Source organism: Ceratosolen solmsi, unplaced genomic scaffold, assembly GCF_000503995.2.
Source record: "Ceratosolen solmsi marchali unplaced genomic scaffold, CerSol_1.0 scaffold27, whole genome shotgun sequence".
In the NCBI taxonomy this organism is placed as follows: domain Eukaryota; kingdom Metazoa; phylum Arthropoda; class Insecta; order Hymenoptera; family Agaonidae; genus Ceratosolen; species Ceratosolen solmsi.
In genome coordinates, this window is record NW_011948426.1 from 4,595,282 (window position 1) to 4,616,910 (window position 21,629).

At 32.6% G+C, this 21,629-nt stretch overlaps 2 protein-coding genes and 1 long non-coding RNA gene across 3 annotated transcripts; 2 read left to right on the top strand and 1 right to left on the bottom strand.

Annotated features, from left to right (window-relative positions):
* Positions 1–2,625: 2,625 nt before the first annotated feature.
* LOC105363219 (mitochondrial genome maintenance exonuclease 1) lies at positions 2,626–4,712 on the bottom strand. Its single transcript, XM_011500851.1, has 4 exons — positions 3,578–4,712; positions 3,286–3,493; positions 2,969–3,101; positions 2,626–2,780 (listed from the first exon to the last, which is right to left on the bottom strand). Exons 1-4 carry the CDS (start codon positions 4,287–4,289, stop codon positions 2,637–2,639), a joined length of 1,197 nt encoding a protein of 398 aa, XP_011499153.1. The 5' UTR covers positions 4,290–4,712; the 3' UTR covers positions 2,626–2,636.
* Positions 4,713–11,161: 6,449 nt separating this feature from the next.
* LOC105363220 (uncharacterized) lies at positions 11,162–12,767 on the top strand. Its single transcript, XM_011500853.1, has 2 exons — positions 11,162–11,230; positions 12,593–12,767. The coding sequence occupies exons 1-2, from the start codon at positions 11,219–11,221 to the stop codon at positions 12,764–12,766; spliced, it is 186 nt and encodes a 61-aa protein (XP_011499155.1). The 5' UTR covers positions 11,162–11,218; the 3' UTR covers position 12,767.
* A 7,000-nt stretch (positions 12,768–19,767) lies between these two features.
* LOC105363221 (uncharacterized) lies at positions 19,768–20,253 on the top strand. The gene is made up of 3 exons (XR_912916.1): positions 19,768–19,951; positions 20,072–20,122; positions 20,201–20,253. It is a non-coding gene; the product is annotated as an uncharacterized LOC105363221 (long non-coding RNA).
* Positions 20,254–21,629: the final 1,376 nt, after the last annotated feature.

Below are 21,629 nucleotides of genomic sequence, written 5' to 3' on the forward strand. Positions count from 1 at the left end.
TCGTTACGCGAAATAAAACACGAAGACCCCGGATTAATTAGGAATAGGATAACCGGGACGGAAGTCCTCGGGGAAACAAGTGTCGCGCGACGGCCCTGAAATAATAGCGAACCCGGATTATGCGGAACGGCCGCGAATAGGCGATCGATAGGTCCCGTCTATCGATCTAAGGGGCTTCTTTTCCAGATGCTGTCTCCCTCTCTATCTCCTCGCTCCTCGAGATTTTCGGCCAAATTTCTTTCACGAACTCGGCGGGACACTTACCCGGGCCTTCCCACGCCTACGCATTACCACTTCTTTCGCCGAACAACTCGAACGCGCCGACACGAAAAGGTCCCACACCGCGTGAGTACTTTAGTGGGAACTGTGCGCTCCAACCTTCCATCTTCCCGGGTATGCCTTGCGTGCATACAGAGTGTCAAGTGTCAACGCAACGAGCCTGTGGACTTTCGTTCGGATTTTTCCATACGAAGGATCAATATAAAATACATCTCGCGCTCATTTTTAAGGTCGCGGTGAGTAGCGGCGACAATGGCTCTCGAGGGCCATGCGAGATCTGAAAAATTAAGCGTCATTCCCGCGCACGATAAACAACGCGCTTACGCGGCCTCGCGCAGGTGCGTCCGAAGGGAAAGTGCCGCGCTCGGATAGCGCCACCACGCCACTTTCGTACGCCTTCGACGCACACTCGTCCGCGCGTACACACACGCCGGATCATTAGTTTACGGTCCCCAAAGGGCTCGAGAGCCGTAGGAGGATAGAGAGGCGCACGACTGACACGGCCGGAACTTGTAATTGGAGGACAGGAAGTGCCTGGCCCTTTACGATCGTCTCCACCTCCAATATCACCCCCCCCCCCCCCCCCCCCCCCCCCACACCACCCCCCCCCCCACACCATTGTCACGACATCAACGCGAATCACATAAATTACTTCGTATCGCTACAATGACGCAAGAGATTTAAGAAGTCCACTCTGCTGCTCAACCACCCCAGAGCCGTTGCCCTGTTTTATTGGACCGAGGAGACCGCGCGACTCTTCCGCGTCTCTTGACGTGGCGAATTTTAAAAATCACGTCGACCCACCCGTTATTTTTCACTTCAAAGTGCTTCGAGGCTCCTCGGCAATCAGCGGCGCGGAATTAGTCGTCCGTTGCGCGCACCCGTTGGCAGCTGAAAATTGCTCGACTCTCAATGCCTTGCTGAAAAATGTCAACGAGAGCCAATATTTTATTCAAAACCTACGATGATTTTCGATTTGAAAACTCTCGGTGATGGGAAGAGGTGGCATGGAGAGTGTGGCCGGGGCAAATTTTTACTTGCAGACAATGAAGAAAACCATTTGTGATCGATTGTACTTTATTTAGTTACCGTGGATGTCTGATTATTAAAAACAAACTGTGGATTATACGTAAATATGACGTGAGCCACGATGACATATTTAAATGTTTAATGCTTAAATCATTGATTCTCGTTACGTTTTAATAGTTTTGTTTTATTTTTATTTGTTGTTTTTTCTTTAACACAGAACGCGCGCGCGAACTCGTAAGCGAAACAAACGAAGCAGCATCCTCCGAGTAAATTACTTCTCATGGATAAAAACATTCGGAGTGACTCTCGTTTCGCTCAAAACGACCGAATCCATTCTCGGTGAGCATCCAAAGCCATTTTCACGTATCCTATCAGCCCCATCTGCCTCGACGTCACGGCAGCTTTTTCCACGGTCGAATCTCGATTTAGCCTCGGTAATCTTCTCACTTAATTCAGCCACGAATCTGAAAAATCCAATAGTTCTTTCTTGCCCAGAGAAATGCTCCATCAAGGTGAACGCACTACTTTTCGTTGGCGTTCTCGCGATGGGAGTCCCTCCCTCCCTCACTCCTCCATCTTTCCATATCGGGAATCAAAGCTCGTAAGTAGTCGTGCACATTGAAAGTTTTGACGGCAGCAGCTGGGAAAAAATACCCGGCAGCATCGATTTTCAGTGCTTTTTCACGGCGTATCGCATTATTTAATCAGCGATATTGCTAATTTTTGTTTGCCAACGTTTATTCATCGTAGCGGCAAACAAATATAAAACAAACAACATAAGCAACAACAAAATAAATAAAAAAAAAGAAGAAAATCCTCCTACTTCGATTACGCACTCCGATTTTTTCATCTCTTGACACTCGTCGTTATTGTTAAAATTTCCTCCTTGTCCCTGTTGGCCGAGATGCATGGCTCGGCACTTATTAGCTCGGCCAGGCGGCGATCGATTCCACCCTGGATTTCCAGGTAAAGTCCAAAGCCGAAACTTCCCATTCGGTTCGGATATTGGAATTTTTCGGAGCATCGGAGAGTACGAAGGGGCAAAGTAGTTTTGCCGGCTTAGGCGACAGCACGCGACATCGGAGTACCTTTTCGTGCAAAGTAACGGCGACCAAAGGACTTTCCCACTGCAGGGAAAAGAAAGTTTGAAACGCGATAAGCCGTCTCATTGTCGAGTGGCGTCTAAGGGGATGGAAAACTTTGCTAGAATCGGAGATCCAACTTTATTTGCAAGCACAAGATTCTGACGAATGATTCACGCTATATATATATATATATATATATATATATATATATATATATATATATAAAAGGAGAGATACGTTGTGTTACGTCATGTTTAAAGCAATGTGATAATCCTGAAGCCTTTGCAACCAGATCTTCCAATATAACTGTAAATTTTCTGCGCTAACTTCGTGAACCGTCGCTGGTCTACCATTGGTATAGGCCACCACTATCAGTCCTTTTTTTATCTGCAAATATTTGTAATTCCTTATTTTATGTCTTTTGTCTTTTGTCCTTCGAATGAACAATATAAGACATCGGTTAAACGTAGGCATTAAAGAAGGGACATTCTGTGACGTTTAAATCTTTATCGACATTTAAATATTTATAAAATGCTAATGGCAATCAAGGGATTTAATCACTTATTTACCAATACCTGAAATGGATATTTGAAATCGGCATTTAAAGCTCCGATGTAGGAGGCCAGTTGAAATGGAGCGTCGTATGTAGAGCCAATGGTGTTTTTTTCTTTATCTGATTTTTTCCAATCTATCAAGCATACGTCGCCCCTGAAAATATATAAACATCAAGGATTAGATGGTTTGAATTTTAATTTTTAACTGCATAGCTAACGACCAGCTATCGTCATCCTGTGCAGGATTTATATTTATGTATTTTCCGTTCGTAGAGCCATCTAGTACAATCGGGTAAGTAAACTGTTGACACAATCGGTAAGTCAACAATCTATTTTACCTATAATTGGCAATGCAATCCACAATTCCTCTGTACTTCAGCACTGGGTGAATAACATGAGATTCGAGTGCTCTTACATTATCCACATTTTTAAACACATCTGACAGACTAGAAAATGATTGTTTAATTTTGTCAGATATCTTGTAGGGCTTTTTATACAGGGTATTCATTATCGCCAAATGCAATTCTTTACCATCTTCGAACAATTCTAAAACAAACGAGGGGCTCTTTTCTTCTTAATGCTTATGGGAGTGAAATTGAAAATTTAGAAAAAGAATATAGAAAGAAAAACCTGCTTGATAGATTTCGAATCCTCTTAAACCCAATTTCTCAATCATTCTCATTTTCCATTTTTCAAGTATCGCTTTTGCTGTCTCCGACATTGTAGACGACAATATTTTAGTTACACTAGGATACTTTAAGTACAGCCCATTTTCTTTAGACGGTAATGACATAATTTCAGAACTGTCGGTCCACTTGCTATCGAAGCTTTTGCACTCTTGAAATAATGGAAATTCTAATAATTTTTGTACAATTATCTTTGACAGTAAAGGCATCGCCTCCTTATCTTGTCTTAGCATTAAATCCAAATCTTTTTCATGCGAGATATCTGATTTCTTATGAATAATTGCTTTAGCCTCTTTTTTAGTCTCGTCCGCTGAATCTAAATTGATTTTATCATTTATTTTTTGTTCACTCGATCTTTTAATAATTTTCAAATTTGCAAATGGTGTTATATATGTCAATTCGGAATTCAATAGCGATGGCAGTGGCTTTGATATTTTTCCATCCTCCTCCAATTTAACACGTTGCGTTTTCTCCTTCTTCGTCTCGAGCAGCTTACCAAATAAAATTTGGTCCTCCATTTTTCTCATTATCCATTTCTTACTTTTCTCTTTTTTTTTTGTGTCTTTTGTGCTTGCCTTTCGCGATCGAAGCCAGCATTTCGTTCTTTTGGACACAACACCGAATAACATAAAATCACAAGTTTTTTTACCCAACATAACCTCAATATTCTAATGCACTGCTAATGATGTCGAATAATTTATCATGTGGTGAAAAATATTTAACTTTTATTTGTAAAATTAGATCAACGCTTTACATAAATCGCAATTTACTATACGTACGTTGATGAAATTCTGTTTACAGATGTCACATTTACGTCAGTATCAGATTATATAAGTAAATATAATATTCTTTTTATTTTCACATTAAGTGCAAAATGGGGTCAGAACAAACGCTCATAATTAACACAACGTACACATCCGTACACGTACGCACGCGCGCGCACATATGTTTTTACACTTGACCATTGTGAAATGCTTTAAAAACAGTCTGTCTTTGTCTCTTCGAATCTTTCAATCAATTAAACTCGTCCTGACATCTGTTCGAATGTCGTTTAAATATCATGCGGCACACGACTTATAGTGTTTAAGGTTTAAGGGAGCTGCGAATTTTTAATTTTCATAATACCGCGAGTATCGAATAAATATTAACGAACAATTGCCAATAGGGACAAAAATTTTCATAAAAATTGCAACAATTATGCACGCGATAAACCTATCGCAGTTGCCAATCAACGGCCACGAATCGTTTTTGTTTATATTTTTGTTAATAGTGACGTTTTGTACTGAGGTGTAGATCATTTCAAAATACGTGCAGATCTATTACTAAAATTAGCGATTGCGATACACTTGTAATTCAGTATTATTTAAAGGATTAGTTTTTTACGATAAAAATTGTTGAAATTGTTCGAGAGATTTCAAATCGTCAATAGATATTTGAACGAAAGCTGAAAGTATGAAGATGAAGTGAAAAATAATCAAAATAGGTGGAATATTATATGGAATAATATATGGAAAATAGAATAGAATATTTCAATGAAAAAAAAATGCAAATGCTTAAAGCCATTACAATTGTCGTTGTTTCTTATTATTATTATTTTTTTTTTTTTGGTTATTATTTACAAAATTTTCAACATCATTTTTGAAATGTCACAGGTTTAAGGAACTGCAAAATGTTTAGCGCACATCGTGAAATTTGATGTTACACAAGTATACGAAAAAAAGGAAATACTTATTTGATTTTCATTAGTATTAGTAGTTATAGATGAGCATGATTATTCCAATATTATTATTCCCACTTTATTAAGCATTTTTGGATTATCTTTAAGCTTATCTTAAAGCTTAACGTACGTTTAATTAACGGAAAAGCTTAGATGTGAATTAATTGTAATAATTATGGAAAAGTAAATATTTGTAAAGGCATACAATTCTCTTATTCACGCTTTTATATATATATATATATATATATATATATATATATATATATATATATATATATATAAATCGAACAATCATGTTTGTAAATGTGAAATGTCTCAAATTAAACCAATAATTTTTCTCAATTTTTAAAAAGAAAATTGAAGAAATAAACGTGTCTGATTTTCTTATATTTCCTGCTTTATATAACATCTCAAATTATCGATGAAATTACGTGCTACGAATACTTATAAGTTCACCTTGTAATAAACAATCTTTTTATGTTAATTAATATGTTAATTATTTTGGCGCGGTTTTGAAAATTCATTAAAATATCATTTTTAAAAATTTGAATACTTTGAAATAATTCATTTCACCAAAAATTCTTTTAACCAACGTATGGTCCAGATTTCCAAATTGTTAACAACTATACCGAACTCGCTATAATAAAAGATATTTTAACTTTATCTATATAATTGCCCTTACTTGCACTCTTACACTTTTAAATTACAAAGTTTTTACATATCTTATGCGGTAATAATTCTAAAATCGTTTAAAATCTTTCTTCAATCACATATTTAAATTGGTTGTATTTAAAAAAAAAATTATGATTTCTTGCATGATAAAGCAATTTATTCAATTTAAAAAACAAAGAGAAAAACGTTGGAGGAGCTCAGATTATAATATTATCATAATTTTATTATTAACAAAGAATATAAATCTATTTTTATTAAAAAAAAAATTGTCCTTGGTCGTATCTTCTATCCCTTTACTTATTATTTTTCTTCTTCTCTCGACAATTGTTTACAATTTCTATACTCTCTAATGCCAATACGATCGGTAGTCCGATCGATTTCCCGCGCGAGTTACGTAAGCAGAATGTGGATGAAAAAGAAAAGAAAAGAAATATACTTGATCTTCAAATAAGTATTTCTCAACTCTTATCTCAAGCTTTTATAGCAGAAGGAAGAAGAGCTAACACTATGGGTATTCCATTGGGTCGCATCGATAACGACGAATTATAATTCATGAATTTGCGGCTTCCAGTTTCAAAGTCTACCAATGCATTGATATTGCATGAAAAGGGAACGGAAAACTCACGAACGCGAGTTGTTGAAAGAGTTAAATTGCAGTATTATATAAATAGAATTTCGTTATGTGAAAAAAGCTCATTATAACGGAAGTATCTAAATTATTGCACTAGACGAGTGATAAGGTAATAAAATAACATAAGGCAGTGTCATCTTACGCGTCGTATGTCCCTCTCGTTGGATCCAGCGAATCGTAAGATGAGCCGCCCCCGTTTTAGCGAGACCCCGTGTCCGTCCCCGTGACAAGCAGGCTAATTAGCATTAGTTTAATATTTGCCAGTGTTTTACAAGCGTAGATTTAATCGGTGAGATATCCATCCCCTTAGGTGGTGGTAGTGGTGGGGGGGGGGGGCGCGGTTTTCATTCGTCAAAGTGGGGCGAGGAAGTTGTTAGAGTTTACGAACACGACTCTTTGTCTTTGCGATGTCTTCCTTGGGCGGAGACGCTACGGGTATGATCAAATTGTGCTTCACGAATATTATTAATAAGATTCCTTGGCAACGTGCCAATGAGTTTAATGTCAATTTTTTTATAGGAAGTACTTTGCATTTTGGACGAGCAAGATTTTTAGTCAATGTTACATTGTAATATGTTGTACTCGGTTGAAAATCGAATGATATGTTAATTTACATTGATTCGCGTAGTGAGCGCGTAAATTTTTATATCTCAGCAATATTCGCGCGCGAATCGTGAGAAATGGAATTTGATTAGATAATTTAAATTAGCATAAAATACTTTACCATCGTTAAGTGTCATGTGCGATGATCGCACATTCATTACTTATTATTACGAGGCTGCCTCGAATACCATTGAGTGACTGGCTTTTGTCATTTATTTTTCATCGTATTAAATTAATCTCATAGTTTCATCACATATTAATAGCCGACTTGACAATTTTTGTTTGCGCACCGTTTTTGAAATCTATGTGAAAAGAGCACCAAATGCCGAATAAATAGCAACGCATAAAGAGACGAGCAAGATTTATTAAAAATAAAAAAAATGAATGGAAAAAGAATAAATAAATTGATAGAAAAACAAAATAAATAAATAAATAAATAAATAAATGATTAAATAAAAGACCGTGGACGCAAGAGGGTATAATACATTTTCAGAGGCCGATGGATAATTAAATTATATTTAAGCCGTCGTTCTCGAGGCAAAGAAATGATTTTATCGACGACAAGCCATCGATCTGAAGCGAATCAATGTCTCTTACCTAATATCGATCCGATCTGTCCACCGATGAATTTACGAGATCATTTCGATTAAATCCGGACTAGACGTTCCAGATCAAATAATTGAGGTGAATTATTGTGTATATAAATGTATATAAGTATATGAACGGTCGTATAAACTTTTAACAATAAAACATGTAGTTACACTTTGCAAAGAATTGCCTCGTATGACGCCAACAACAAAGATGTAATACCATTTCGAAATGAGTCAATCCTTGGAAAAGTTGGACGCACACCAGAGGTATTTATTATCGAGAATTGGCGAACGACGTGTACTCTCGATGAATAGCCGCCGCTCTCATTATGCACAAAAGAAATAAATAAATAAATTAATTAATTAGTTAATAAACAACAACAACAACAACAACAACAACAATAATAATAATAATAATAATAATAATAATAATAATAATAATAAAGAGAAGATGAAGATGAAGAAGAAGAAGAAGAAGAAGAAGAAGAAGAAGAAATTAATTTGTGACGGACGGCCGCTCTTAACGAAAAACAGAAAGATTTTCGTGCGTCGCTGATGAATAGTAGCTTCAAATCATGGGAATATGGGTCATGGAACGTTTTTTCTTTTCATTGCGGCTATTATCGTTGTTGGTATTGCGGCCCGAGAAGCCGCTAATCGTGTAGCTCAACGCCTCGCGTCGAGTTTAATCAGGAAGGACATCGACGGGATAATCTCGGTAGGAGTGTCGATGTTGCGGATGCATGGATGAAATGGACGGCCGTTGGGTTAAGCTACTTGGACCGAGGGTCGCGATTAATCGCGGAATTTCCTTCGGGAATCAAAAGCAACGCGACGGCTCTATACGATAGATCAGTCCGCGGACACGGCCGTAATTTATCTCGCGCCCGACTCGCCTCGTACATTCCCTCGGATTTTTTTTCCTCTTTTGTTTCTTTTTTTTGTTTCTTTTTTTTGTTTCTTTTTTTTGTTTTTTTTTTGTTTTTTTTTGTTATTTGTTTTTTTATTTGTTTTTTTTATTTGTTTTTTTATTTGTTTTTTTTTTTTTATTCCACGGCAGCGCGGCTTTGTCTGTTTTTTCTTTCCCTGGCTGTCCCTTCCCTTCCGCGTACGTTCGATACAATATCCCCGGCGGGGCTCGAACAAATCAATGCCGAAGGACGGCCTTTAATGCGCCGCCGGGATTTCGCAAGTCAAATTTAAGAGGCGCGGCGGGAAAAGTCGCGCGACCTTTCGCCTCGCGGGAAAAACTCGTGCGGCTTTCGTCAGAGTTTCTTCGGCGTCGATTTCTCAATCGTAGGCGCGAGCGGCCCTGTCCGACTCAGCGAACATCCGAATCGTCTGCCACTCGAATAGAATTGATATATTACGTTGTAATATAGAAAGGGATTGCTCCTAGCACTCGCGGATATACGTCCTGGGGCCTTTCGGTTCCGCTCGCGTCCGAGGAGCCGCTGAGACAAGTAAAGGTAATCGCGAGGGCAACGCTCACCTCCCGCTCCGGTCTTTCTAAAAATATTCATCTGATCCGAAATCTCGTATACGGACGATACGCTCTACTGCTTTTATTATTTATCGATTGATTTGGACGAATTAGTTATTAGTTTAACTAGTTCATGCATCATAAATCTGATAATTCTATGACTTAAACCAAGTTATCTTAATTATATTACAAACAATAAAGCCTCTATATCTGTTTATATTTTTTTTCTTTTTCTTTCTATCTTTCTTTCTTCTTTTTCTTTCTTTTTTTTTTCTTTTTTCTTTGTTTTTTTTTTTTTTTTTTTTTTTTTTTTTTTTTTTTATCAGATTTATGATACAACTATGTATGAAATAGTCAACGCTCTATTGTTTTATAAAAGTGATTGCATTTTATTTCATACTTTCTCGTGTGAATAATTGCTCTCGATTATAATGCCTTCAATTATAATTACAAATATATAGTTAATGGTAATGATTTGACGCATAGAATTACACTATGACATAAAATATTGAACTCGTATGATTCGTGCATAGTTAGAACTACGGCGATAATCGAAGCTTTACCACACAATTGCAATTAAAATATCGAAAATATAACTATCATGAATGAATAAACTATAGAGTTGGTATATGAAAAGAAAAAAAAAATTACATGGATATGAGTTTCATCAATTTTTTTTTCTTTTTTTTTTTTTTTTTTAATAAAAATTCGATGTTAATGTTAGAATATATTTTCAATCGTTATATACGATAAGGTTTCTTATCCTATTTTTTCTCTCCCTTTTATGTAACTGCTGCTCGAACTCTTTGAAACTATGGAATTCTTGCACGATCTATTTATTTCAGCCAATGGGAAACTATTTGTTTTTATATTATCAATGTTCCAAAAGAGGTAAATGCTTTTTTTTTTAATTGAACATAATTGTTTCAAATTTTGTATTTATAAACGACAGATGTTCAAATTGCATGAAACAACGCAGTATTTAGAAGTGATAAAAGTCAAGTAATTGCCAGTGCTTCAGCAAATGGTATTTCTAAGACATTTTAACAGTATAACAACAAGCGACACAAAAAAGATCTTTTTTCTTTATTCGAATAATTCGTCTTTTCGTTTTGCTATTATTGCGCTGGCCCTGATCGCAAGAAAGAAAAGAATTGTCACGCCTAAGTGCTTGGAATTGGGCATCCTTTTCAGATTTCTCCCGTTATGAGAGTACTGATTAGACCCAAGGCTCGTTAAACCCTTCCAAGCAACTACGATCGGAGCTGAAACGAAAGTTCGCCAGAAAAAAGAAAATTACCGTATCCTTGCTTTCACACAGCTGGAATAGGCATTTCGTCTGGCCAGGCAGAATCCTATAATTTGGACAAGATCTTATCTGCATCGATGGCCCCACATCTCCGTTGATAAAAGGTGCAATCGCGACAAAGGGCAACGTTAGAAAGGCAAGATCGCCTTTCCTTCCCATCCCCGTAGAAATGGGTGTGATCGCGCGGTAGGGTGGGATGGCCGCTCTCTATTTCTCTCTCTCTCTCTCTCTCTCTCTCTCTCTCTGTCGCTCTGTATGCTTGCACTTTTTCTAGTGCTTCAGTGTTAGTGTTTGTGTGTGTATATGTGAGCAAGTAATTGGATATATATATATATGCGTGCGTGCGTGCGTGCGTGCGTGCGTGCGAGCATACGTACGTGTTTGTATACATATATGTGCGCGCGTGTGTGCGAGTGTGAGTGTGGGCGCGCGAGGGCGGGTGGGAGGGGGGGGGCGCTCAAGGGAGATCGGCGGCCACGCGCACGAGACTTTGTTAGTATATAAGCTAGGCGTGACCGTCGGTACTCACATCAGTCGGATCGTAACTATTCCGCAGGAGCAGATCGAAATCCACTTCACTATGAAGACCATCGTGAGTATCGCGGATGCGCTGAGATTCGTTACGAGGACGTAGCTCTTCCCCCATTGAGTTATCGAAGCGCTCATTCTTTCTGTAGTCGCGGATCGGGCGTTTGTCGGTAGCATTTCGAATCGAGATTTTGGCGCGATCGAAAGCGCCGTTTGATCGAATCGGACTCTTTGCTCAATTATCGCAATACTTTTACGGACTTTTGTCGATACGATTTTTTCTGCTTCGTATTTGAGAGCTTACGATCAATTGATGATAAATATTAACGAAATGAAAAGAAATGAGCAGTATAGGTTAGCAGTTTGGAGATTATATGTTCTTTACCAGCAATTATAATATTGAAAATAAAGTACTTTTTGTTATTTTAATCTTTTCGGATTTACTTATTTACGATTCGAAACGATCGATTTATCTGCTTTGTTGATTTATTTTATTACAATTTTGATCGGTTAGGATAGTATACAAAATTAGCGGCACTATATAAATAGTAGAAATTACTATAAACTTCAATTGTAAATTGTTTTTATATTTATTTCTTTGGCAATAAAACATAAATAACATAATTATTAACAGTGATGATAAAGATAGAATTTTTTTTTAACTCACTTTACTCTTACTTGTGTGTAATAAGATATAAATAAAATTGATTTCTAATTGAGTAGATTGAAATTTAGAACAATCAATTATTAAACCACTTTCTCTGTGTTTTATTTCAAACTCATAGCGAATATTGGAAAAAATTTGTCATTTTAATAGAAATTTTTTGCTTTGATAATTCACGATTCAATTAAATTTTGTAGTTAAATCGTATTTCAAACGACCGATCGAGGATATTTGTTATTATGGAAAGCTTTGTAAGTGAGTTATTATACCGTAATTTGCAAGACAAAATGTACATAATTATTCTTTCGATGGATGAATATATCATAATTTAGGCGCATTATTTCATGTTTCATGAATAATTCGAATCGATAGAATAAATCAATAAGTATTAACAAATGAATTCAATTGTCTTAATGTCGATCGACCAATTAGGCTTAAGTTCCTAATTAGTCAGTATATTAAAAAAATAATATACAATACGCTGATATTTGCATCAAATTTCGCTCTTTGGCAATCTAAAAAATCTTGTTAAAATGAAAGCCACAAGTTTTTAAGCGTTGAACGAGTATATAATAATTAAGAATACAGATATAATATAACTATTATTTTCATGATACGCTTACATTGTTTTGAACGTCTTAGTTTTTAAGATACTAATTGCGTAAGTGCACATATCTCAAAGTTTCGAGGAATTAGAAACAAGATTAGAGTGGGAGTTTTGTAGTCAAACTAATTTGAATTTCGTATAACTAATTACTCAAGATCCTAATTGCCATCATCGCCTCTGTGGCTTCGCCTATTTACGCCGAGGAGGCTGTTGAAGTAAAGAAGCAAGAGAAGAGAGGAGTACTGGGTCTGGGATATGGTGGTTACTATTCAGGACTTGGAGCTTCGGGACTTGGAGGCTACGGAGGCTATAGAGGTAACACGAAGTGACTTGAAATTCTCTTAATTGTTTTACGACTTCTGTCGATATCTCTTCGATTCACTGCACCTTTCTCTCTCTCTCTCTCTCTCTCTCTCTCTCTCTCTCTCTCCCTTTTTTAATCATCCGACCAATGCGATGCATGCAAACACGTTTCATGGCATTTCTTTCATTTATCGTGAACATCGTTATAATTGCTGATGCTATTAAACAGAATTTTTTTAATATTTTGTAATTGCAGTTAGGCCATACTGCTTCTGTAAACTAGATTTTGCTAGGATAGTAATTGGTAGTAATTGATTTGCTTCGAAGTTTTCGAAGAAATGAGAAAAATTATAACTACTAGTGTTAAAATATTTTGCAAGACTACTTAGTAAGATTTTACTGCATCGTATTCGCGAAGAGCGCGAAACCATTAATCTATCAATATTTCATTTTGATTTATTATTCATTATTATTTAATAATTTATCGGAGGTTAGTCGAAGGTAGTAAGTAGTTATTTCGCGCTTAAATTGCATTAAGCGAGGCCTTTCGTAAGTGTAGAATAAGGTACACTTCGGATCAATTACCACTGCCTCGGGATCGTTAAAATTTACAAAAAATTTGTTTCGCGTAAATAGAAATTTGAATAATTAGCCAAGATTAATTTTCTTACGACATAGCGAGAGCTTTCGCATCCAGCTTTGAGAATAAATAATAGATTGCCGGCGCGTATAAGGGAAGCCAAGTTGAGATGATAAACCATACGAATTGAGACGTAAGGTGGTTGTGTTGGTGGTAGTGGCGGCGGTGGGGGGGGGTGTATATAGCAAGAGAGAGAAACTGAAAATAAAAGCACCAATAAAACGAATAAAGGATCTAGAGAAAACGGCAAAATGATCGTGACGGTAAATGGCTAGTACCCGAAGGCAAACCTCCGGTTGAGTTCGTGTTCGTGAGCGAGTCTAAAGCACTTGTGTCACCTCCTGTTTCAGGCTATGGCCACTACAACGCGCCTCTCGTGAGCCACGACAGTCTTCTTGCGTACTCTCACGACCCGGCCGTGTCCTACGGCAGTCACCTGGGCTCAGGATACCACGGATCCTATTACGCTTCGATCCCGCGCCACGGCTACAACGGACTCGGCTACAGCAGACTCGGATACAGCCACGGCCTCGGCCAAGGACTTAATTACATCCACGGTGGCAATTACTGGTGATTCTTATCGCCATGTTCTCGGCCACTTGCGTCCTCTACCAAACAACCGGCGACTCCGCCCGGACTCAGCCACGGCCGATCGCTCAATCAACCTGTCGATCATCTAACCATATACGCATACCCTACTACGCATTACTCAATAAACGTTTATACCTTCCTTTCTAATACGTATATTGTTATTTTCCATTTATTTATCCCTTACTCCAATAGTTTAGCGGCTCGAACAATTAGAGCACTTCTTTGTATATATAGAGAGGTGCCATTGGTATTGCGTTTTATAATGTCTTTCGACATTTTCATTAGGCTTCGAACATAAATCGTTCGATATGGCGTGTCGTATTAATTTGGCTACTGCACCAATGGCCATTTATTAATGTAATAATCAATCGATAGGAAATTATTGTGTCTTTGATTAGAGCGTACGAAGCGTTGATTTAGTGTCGTTATTATTGGGCGATAAGTGATCCCGAAAGTGCCACTGTTCGTTTCACCCTATCTGGCATAACCGACCTGTATTTTTATTTTTTTATTTTTATTTTTTATTAATGTATAAGAATAGAATACATAAGGCAGCAATCGCTGTCATTATTACTCAATGCTTTTAAATGATAAATCAAAATGACTTTACAAATTGTCCTTTCGAAAATTCGAGTGTCTCGAAAAATGGCAACAAAAAAAAAAAAAAAAAAATTGGATCGATGTGATGTTTTTGAACGCGCGTTAAACAAAATACGAGTCCTTCTAACGATTAAACATCGACAATGATAGCGATTCGTGCAAACGCAATGCTTGCGTCACGATTCTGACAAAATATACGATTGTCACTGCACCTGTCGTCCAGGATATTCTAATTTACGGTCCCATTATGAATGCTGCAAGCATATATCCTAACGAAATGCAATAGATGTCGGCACAAAGATTTCAAGATTCATACGACGATTATAGGAGAATTCTCAGGAAATATAAAACGTATGCATCATTTTTTATTAAAAGAAAAAAATAATAAAGACTCTCATGAATTACTACAGGTACTTTAATTATTAAACGCTGATTTTGACTAATTGCAATAGAAATTAGAAATAATAGCCTGTAGTGTAAATTAACGAAACGCTCTAATTGAGATTTTAAATTTCTGTTCCAAAATGTATTTTTTAACAATGAACTTTGTCGAGCATTACGTTATAATTGACGAAAATAACGAAAGAGAATCTTTCAATTTGTCCAATCGTATTACGATCGACTAGTAATAAAAACTCATCTACAGACTATATGTTAATATGGTAAAAATTAAAAAAATTTATTAAATACTCTTGGAGGAAAAAGTTGCCACAATAGATTTTGAAACGAGCATTGCAATGTTTGGATATTTTTCTTGAGAAATATTTTATTTATGACAAAGTTTCTTTTACTTCTGAATTTATAAAATTTAAGTTGCAAAAATTATTCCATTCTCGTCTATCAAATAATCAACAGTTTTGATCATTCAACATACACTTTATTTGTCGCTGTTCTCCTTAATACAAAGGAATTTCTAAAACAAGTAATTATACTTTATGGTAAACAATTTTAAACGTAACGCTCTCATTTCATACTGGTATTTAAATATTTTACTCTAACAATTATATATTTTAAATTTCTTTAAGAATTCATATGCGTCATTTAATATTTTCTCTTTATTTATTTTGTAGATCAGTTGCTAAATAAAATTAATAAAGAAATTATTTTGTATTGTTTGTCATTATTAAATTGCAAAAAGAGACTTTGAAAGTTATAATTACGAAAATATCGTCACACAACATATAATATTAGAAAAATCATTAACATAATTCATAATTTTATAATTAAACGAAGGTTATATAATTAATACGTTAAATATATATGAAACATTCATATCGTTTACTTCATAACAGATAAATTGTTAACAAATGCATAAAATAAACATGGTTTCATAATATGATTAAATAATAAAGTCGAAATATTTATAAAAAAGAAAAAAAACTACGTTATATTTATTATGCTTTATTATTATTTATTATTTATTATTTATTTATTTATATTATTTATTATACAATTATATATAAAAATTCATTCTGACCTTATATAAAATGTATTATATTTTTTAACCTATTATAAAATAATAAATGTTTATATAAACTTCGTTAAATTCATTCAAGCGATTGTAAATCCTATAATTTTAAAGAATTTAATCTATGAATAATTGTAATAAAATATAAAAAATACGGTATTTAAAATATATTAAAGCGTCTTAACAAAGTTGAGTATTAAATAAACTTGTAATACATAGTTATGCGTATAAACATTTTCGTTTATTGTTCCAAACTATATACAAGAATTCATGTCATTATTACATTGTTTCTATAGACTCTGGAATTGGAAATTCTCAGTTGTGAAATAATCGAAGGCTTTTATGAATCTATGAAAAGATCTTGTGTGTCTCACGAGACAGGGAGGACGTGAGAAAAGACATAATAGTAAATTGTATATGAAATAATGAAAGCAAAAGATATAAGGCTTAAAATTCTACGAGCATCTTACGTAATTGCTAATTAAATATTATATTAAAACTTTTTTATAATTTTAAAAAATTTTCAAATAATATTCAGTTAAAATTTACTATTAAATTTATTTTTTATATGAAATTTTTAAATTTGAAATTTATATCTATATATATGTATGTATGTATTTATATAGCAGGAATAAAAAATTATGATATAACCTGTGATTAGTTGAAAAAAGATTCAGAAAACTACAAATAGATAGCAATGCGTTTATTATGGTATTGTGAAAAAAATGACTAATCTCATTTAAGTGACATGATTATCCATTATGCTGTTTATTTAATTAATTTTTCGTCGTCAACGGCTTCTAATAATATTAATTAAGTAAGTATTCGTAAATATTTTTCATTTTTTCTGATCTTCATGAGATTCTTATAACTTTTTCGACAGAATAATTTCTTTTCATGAGTACAATAAAAATCATGATACGGTACCGTGAATGCTAATAACTATTTTACGATATAGTAAAAAATTATAATTTACTTGTATTATTATAACTATAAGAATCTTCGTTACACTCGAATAGACAAACAAAAGTTGGAAAAGCCCGTAAAAGCGAAAATATACCTTTAAAAATCTCATGAGTATATTAATTATTTTAAAACTACAGAAAAACCGAGATAATAAAATTATGCAACGTTCAAAGTTTAATTTAAATTTAATTATACAATAACTGTATAAGTACTGCGGTAACTATTTACACGGAAAATGCATAATATGAAGATTACACGAAAGATTTTATTAACTAAATGGATTTCTTCTATGAAATTTATAAGAAAATTTCATACACGAATTAATATTACAATTACAGTATACATTTGTATCTTGATAATTTTCTATTAGATACATAAACATAAGTGTGCAAATATTAATACAACATTATGCTTGTTAGTTGAAATAAAATGAATATGATAGGGATTATTTTATTAACTTTGTTATGTTTAAATAATTTTTTATTTTATTTGTAAAGTTATTCGTTTATACATTTTTTTAAATTATTACAATCAACATGTATTTTAATAAAATATCTTTTTATGATAATATGTGAATAATACTGAATATTAAATTAATTTAATTAAATTTATTTTAAATTACTAAATAATAATTAAATTAATTCTGTAATGTAATTTATTTCGTATCTTCAATCGTAATAAATCACGTGCTAAGCTTTCATGTTTTTATGATTTAAAATTTATATTTTTTTTATATTACAATCAATAGTTTAGGAACGGACGATGAATATTCTTTAACCCTAATAAGCATAATAATAATTATTATAATTATATGATTAAAATTAAAATTATAATAACGTTATATTTCAAGTCATTAGCAAATGATTTCTACAATTAGATAAATTAAAAAAATATTATGTTTTTAATTATAACACGAAATCTAATAATAATTTATTCTTTTTTTACTTTCCATTCTATAACTCTTTGCTTGTGATGTATATAATATAGAAAACTGATCTATAAAATCTATTTTGAAAAAAGCTTTGCTATGAATAATGTATAAAGTTTGATAAGTCTAGCGACAACTTATATGTAGATATAAGGATAAAAAGTCGAATGTTTCAAAAGTATTTATACGTGTGTGTACACCTACACCTGTACATTTATTATTAAGTACTATAAAAATTATGACTTTCGTATATTTATATAAATATATGTATATATTATACGTAATGTCGTAATGCTTATTTGCTGATTTTTATTCCAGACAAAGTATTTTATTTATATCTACAGTGCAACAGTAGTAGATTATGATAAGGTTGTATTCGATTTCCAAGATATTATAATATCGAATGTAATATGGAATGAATTTGATCAAATAGGAAAACTTTCTCTAAATAAAACATACCCAATACCGCCAGCTATGCGATATTAATATAAATAAAATACAATAACTATATATTGCAAATGTTTTATTTTTAAGTATTAAAAAACATGGTAAAGGAAGTAAAAATTAATTTTACAATCATTAACTATAACGAATATTGTGAATTTGGTACGATTATAGCGATGACTAAAAAAACATTAAAAAAAAAAAAAAAAAAAAAAAAGGAATTTTTAGCATTTTTTGCTCACCTCTTATATTTTAGTATATTTGGTAATATTTGGTAACAATATTTCGTGAAAAAAGATTAAAAATCCAAATAATTAGAAATTTTCTTTTCTTTAGAATTAAATTATCAATTCTATATAAATTTGATTGTTAGAAAGATTTAAAGAGTCAACAATTTATACTTTAGTATTGATTTTAATTCATCTAAAGAACATTGAATTTCAAATAAATTTTTTGTTTAATTCAGTTTGAAAATTGAACATTAATTTCATTAAAAATTTTAATTAAGTTCCAATAGAATTTTTTCTACAAAATTTAATTTAAATATTAATAAAACATTAGTTCACAATTGAAAACGAATATTATGTTTACAAGTTGAAATAATAAATGTAAGTATTCACATAGATTAAAATTTTCTTTTTATAATCTATAAATTCGCAATTTATATTAAAAAAAAAAATGTTTTCTTTTATTTATTGCTTAAAAGTTTATACTTAAAACTGTATTCTGAAGTATAATTAACTATGTAATTTTGAAATAACTTACAAAAGTTTTATGTCAATATCAGACATATTTTAACTTTAATTGTTGTTCTGTATGTACAAAATGACATATATGACGAGTCAAATGTAAATATATAAACGTAATATTATTATTAGAAATAAAAATAAAATCGAAATGTTTCCCTTTTTAATAACATCACATTATAGGAAAATGATACAAATTGTAAAATATTTGATAAACCGATTTTTAAAAAAACTCTATAACTAAGTATTATATGACATATATACATAAAATTTTATAGGAATTCTTTATATTATTTTTACACTGCACGTCCGCTTACAACACATAGGAAGCAAAAAAAACGGTCATTTATGAAAAATTCCATCCCCTAACGTACGATTTAGTACGAATAAAAGAATCGCTGCGGTGCTGCCATTTTCTGTCTCGATTGTGACTTAATGTCAGCATAGTTAAAAGCAGGTTCGGTAGGTAATTTTTTAATAAAATTGTCATCTCAATATTATATCAAACTTGTATCCAAAATTAGTAATGAGTCATTTATATTCGGATATAATCACCAACTGTGATTATTATTAAAATAATTAGCATATAGTAATTATTGGTAAGGAAGATTTTACGATTACCAACTGTTGACATTTTACTACTACACTATCATATGAAATATGGAGTGTTTGTTGCATGGTGGATGACTTTGAATGTGATAAACAATTATGTTGTACGTTAGTGAGATGAAATAGTTATTAATTTATGTTAAATATTCGTTAAAATGAACATTATAACACAGAGTTTTAAACGTTTAACTGAAACTTTTATTGGACAATCTGTAAAAGGTAACGAATGAAAAAGTATTAATAACGATCTAACCTTCAAATACCTTTTAATAATTTTTAATTTTATTCACATGTAATTGGTAGATGCTTATTGTGTTAATAATAATTTTATTATTACAGGAAATTCTCTATTTACGTTATCTAAATGTAATTATACAAATTATACTGCAGGTAAACCCTTTTTTCCTTATCATTAGCATAAGGTTTTGATAATTAATTTAAAGAATACTTGATAAAATGTTTGTACAGGAGGAGGTATAGTGGCAGTAGCTAGAAACTGTTTATCAAATACAATCCAAGGTAAATAGTTCATATAATTCTCATTATTAATAAGCTAATGAAATTTAATTTTATACTACATTAATTGTTTGTTGGCAATGATATGAAAGTAAAATATATTCAAAAGCAACATTTATGATTATCTTTTTAAATTAAAAAAAATTATACGTTAAGAATGCATTAATCATTCAAAGTTTATTGTCTTTTGGTTCGATTATATTTTAAAATAGTAAATATTGTATTTTACGAATTGAATATGATATACATTTATTGAATTCAATGTTAATTATAATTGGTCTCTATTATTTTATTTTATTAAGTATTTTAAACGAATTATGTTTTTTCACGATATGCAGAGTACGTAATTTAGTTAAAAAATTTTTCATCCTTTTAAATATTATGGATATTGAAGCAATATTGTTCATACTTACATATTATCAGTTTTCTCAAATGTATTTTCCAGATATTACTTGCCTTGCATAAGTAGACAAATATAAATCTTAATACGATTGCTTAATACCATTTATAAAGTAATAATTATTAATCCATCAATTATCTCTATCCAAAGATTCTAATCGAATACAAAAATATATTTAAATTTGAAAATCATATTGTAAGCATTTATCAGATTTGCTACTACTAGTTGACTTTATATCCTTTATTCATTTTTAATATTAAATAGATATTAAAGTAGATGAAATATAATCTACACCAATAATGTTGAATATTTTTCTTCTTCGAATAACACATAATGTATTTGTATAATTAAAAAAAAAAATGACCACCAGACTTTCATTTTTTTTTTTTTATATAAAGCTAAAGAACAGCTGACCAAGTAGATAGTATTCGAGTATTTTCAAAATTTGTCACTACACGAGTACTATCCACTATGAAATGATTAAAGTGGAAAATTGAGTTACACTTGATTTTATTAGTTGGCAATGATATTATCATTGACATTTAAAATACTTTTGTTAAAAATATATAATGCATTTTTATTAATTTATATTAATTAATAAGATTGCGCTATCAGTAAATTGTCATTTTTGGTCAGTATTAATAGCAATAAACGCCATTAGATTATTAAGCAATAGTAAAGGTCGCTTAAAAATTTATGGAAATGATTTATGTTTCTTTGAATAGCATTATCGACTTATTACGTAGAGCAAATTTTATCAGTTTGCACAAATTCAATATCGAACTGTTAAGTCGTCTTACCGTAAATGGGCAATAATTCGTCATGTTCTCAGTACAGTCGGTTTATGTGGATCGGTATTATCGGTAGTTTCTGTTTAATACCCGTAACCCTTGCAAATTTATGATGCATCGATGAAGCATAACCTTTTAAATTGTAAAATTAAGATCAGAGTGTTAAGGATATCTTAAGGACATTTGCAAG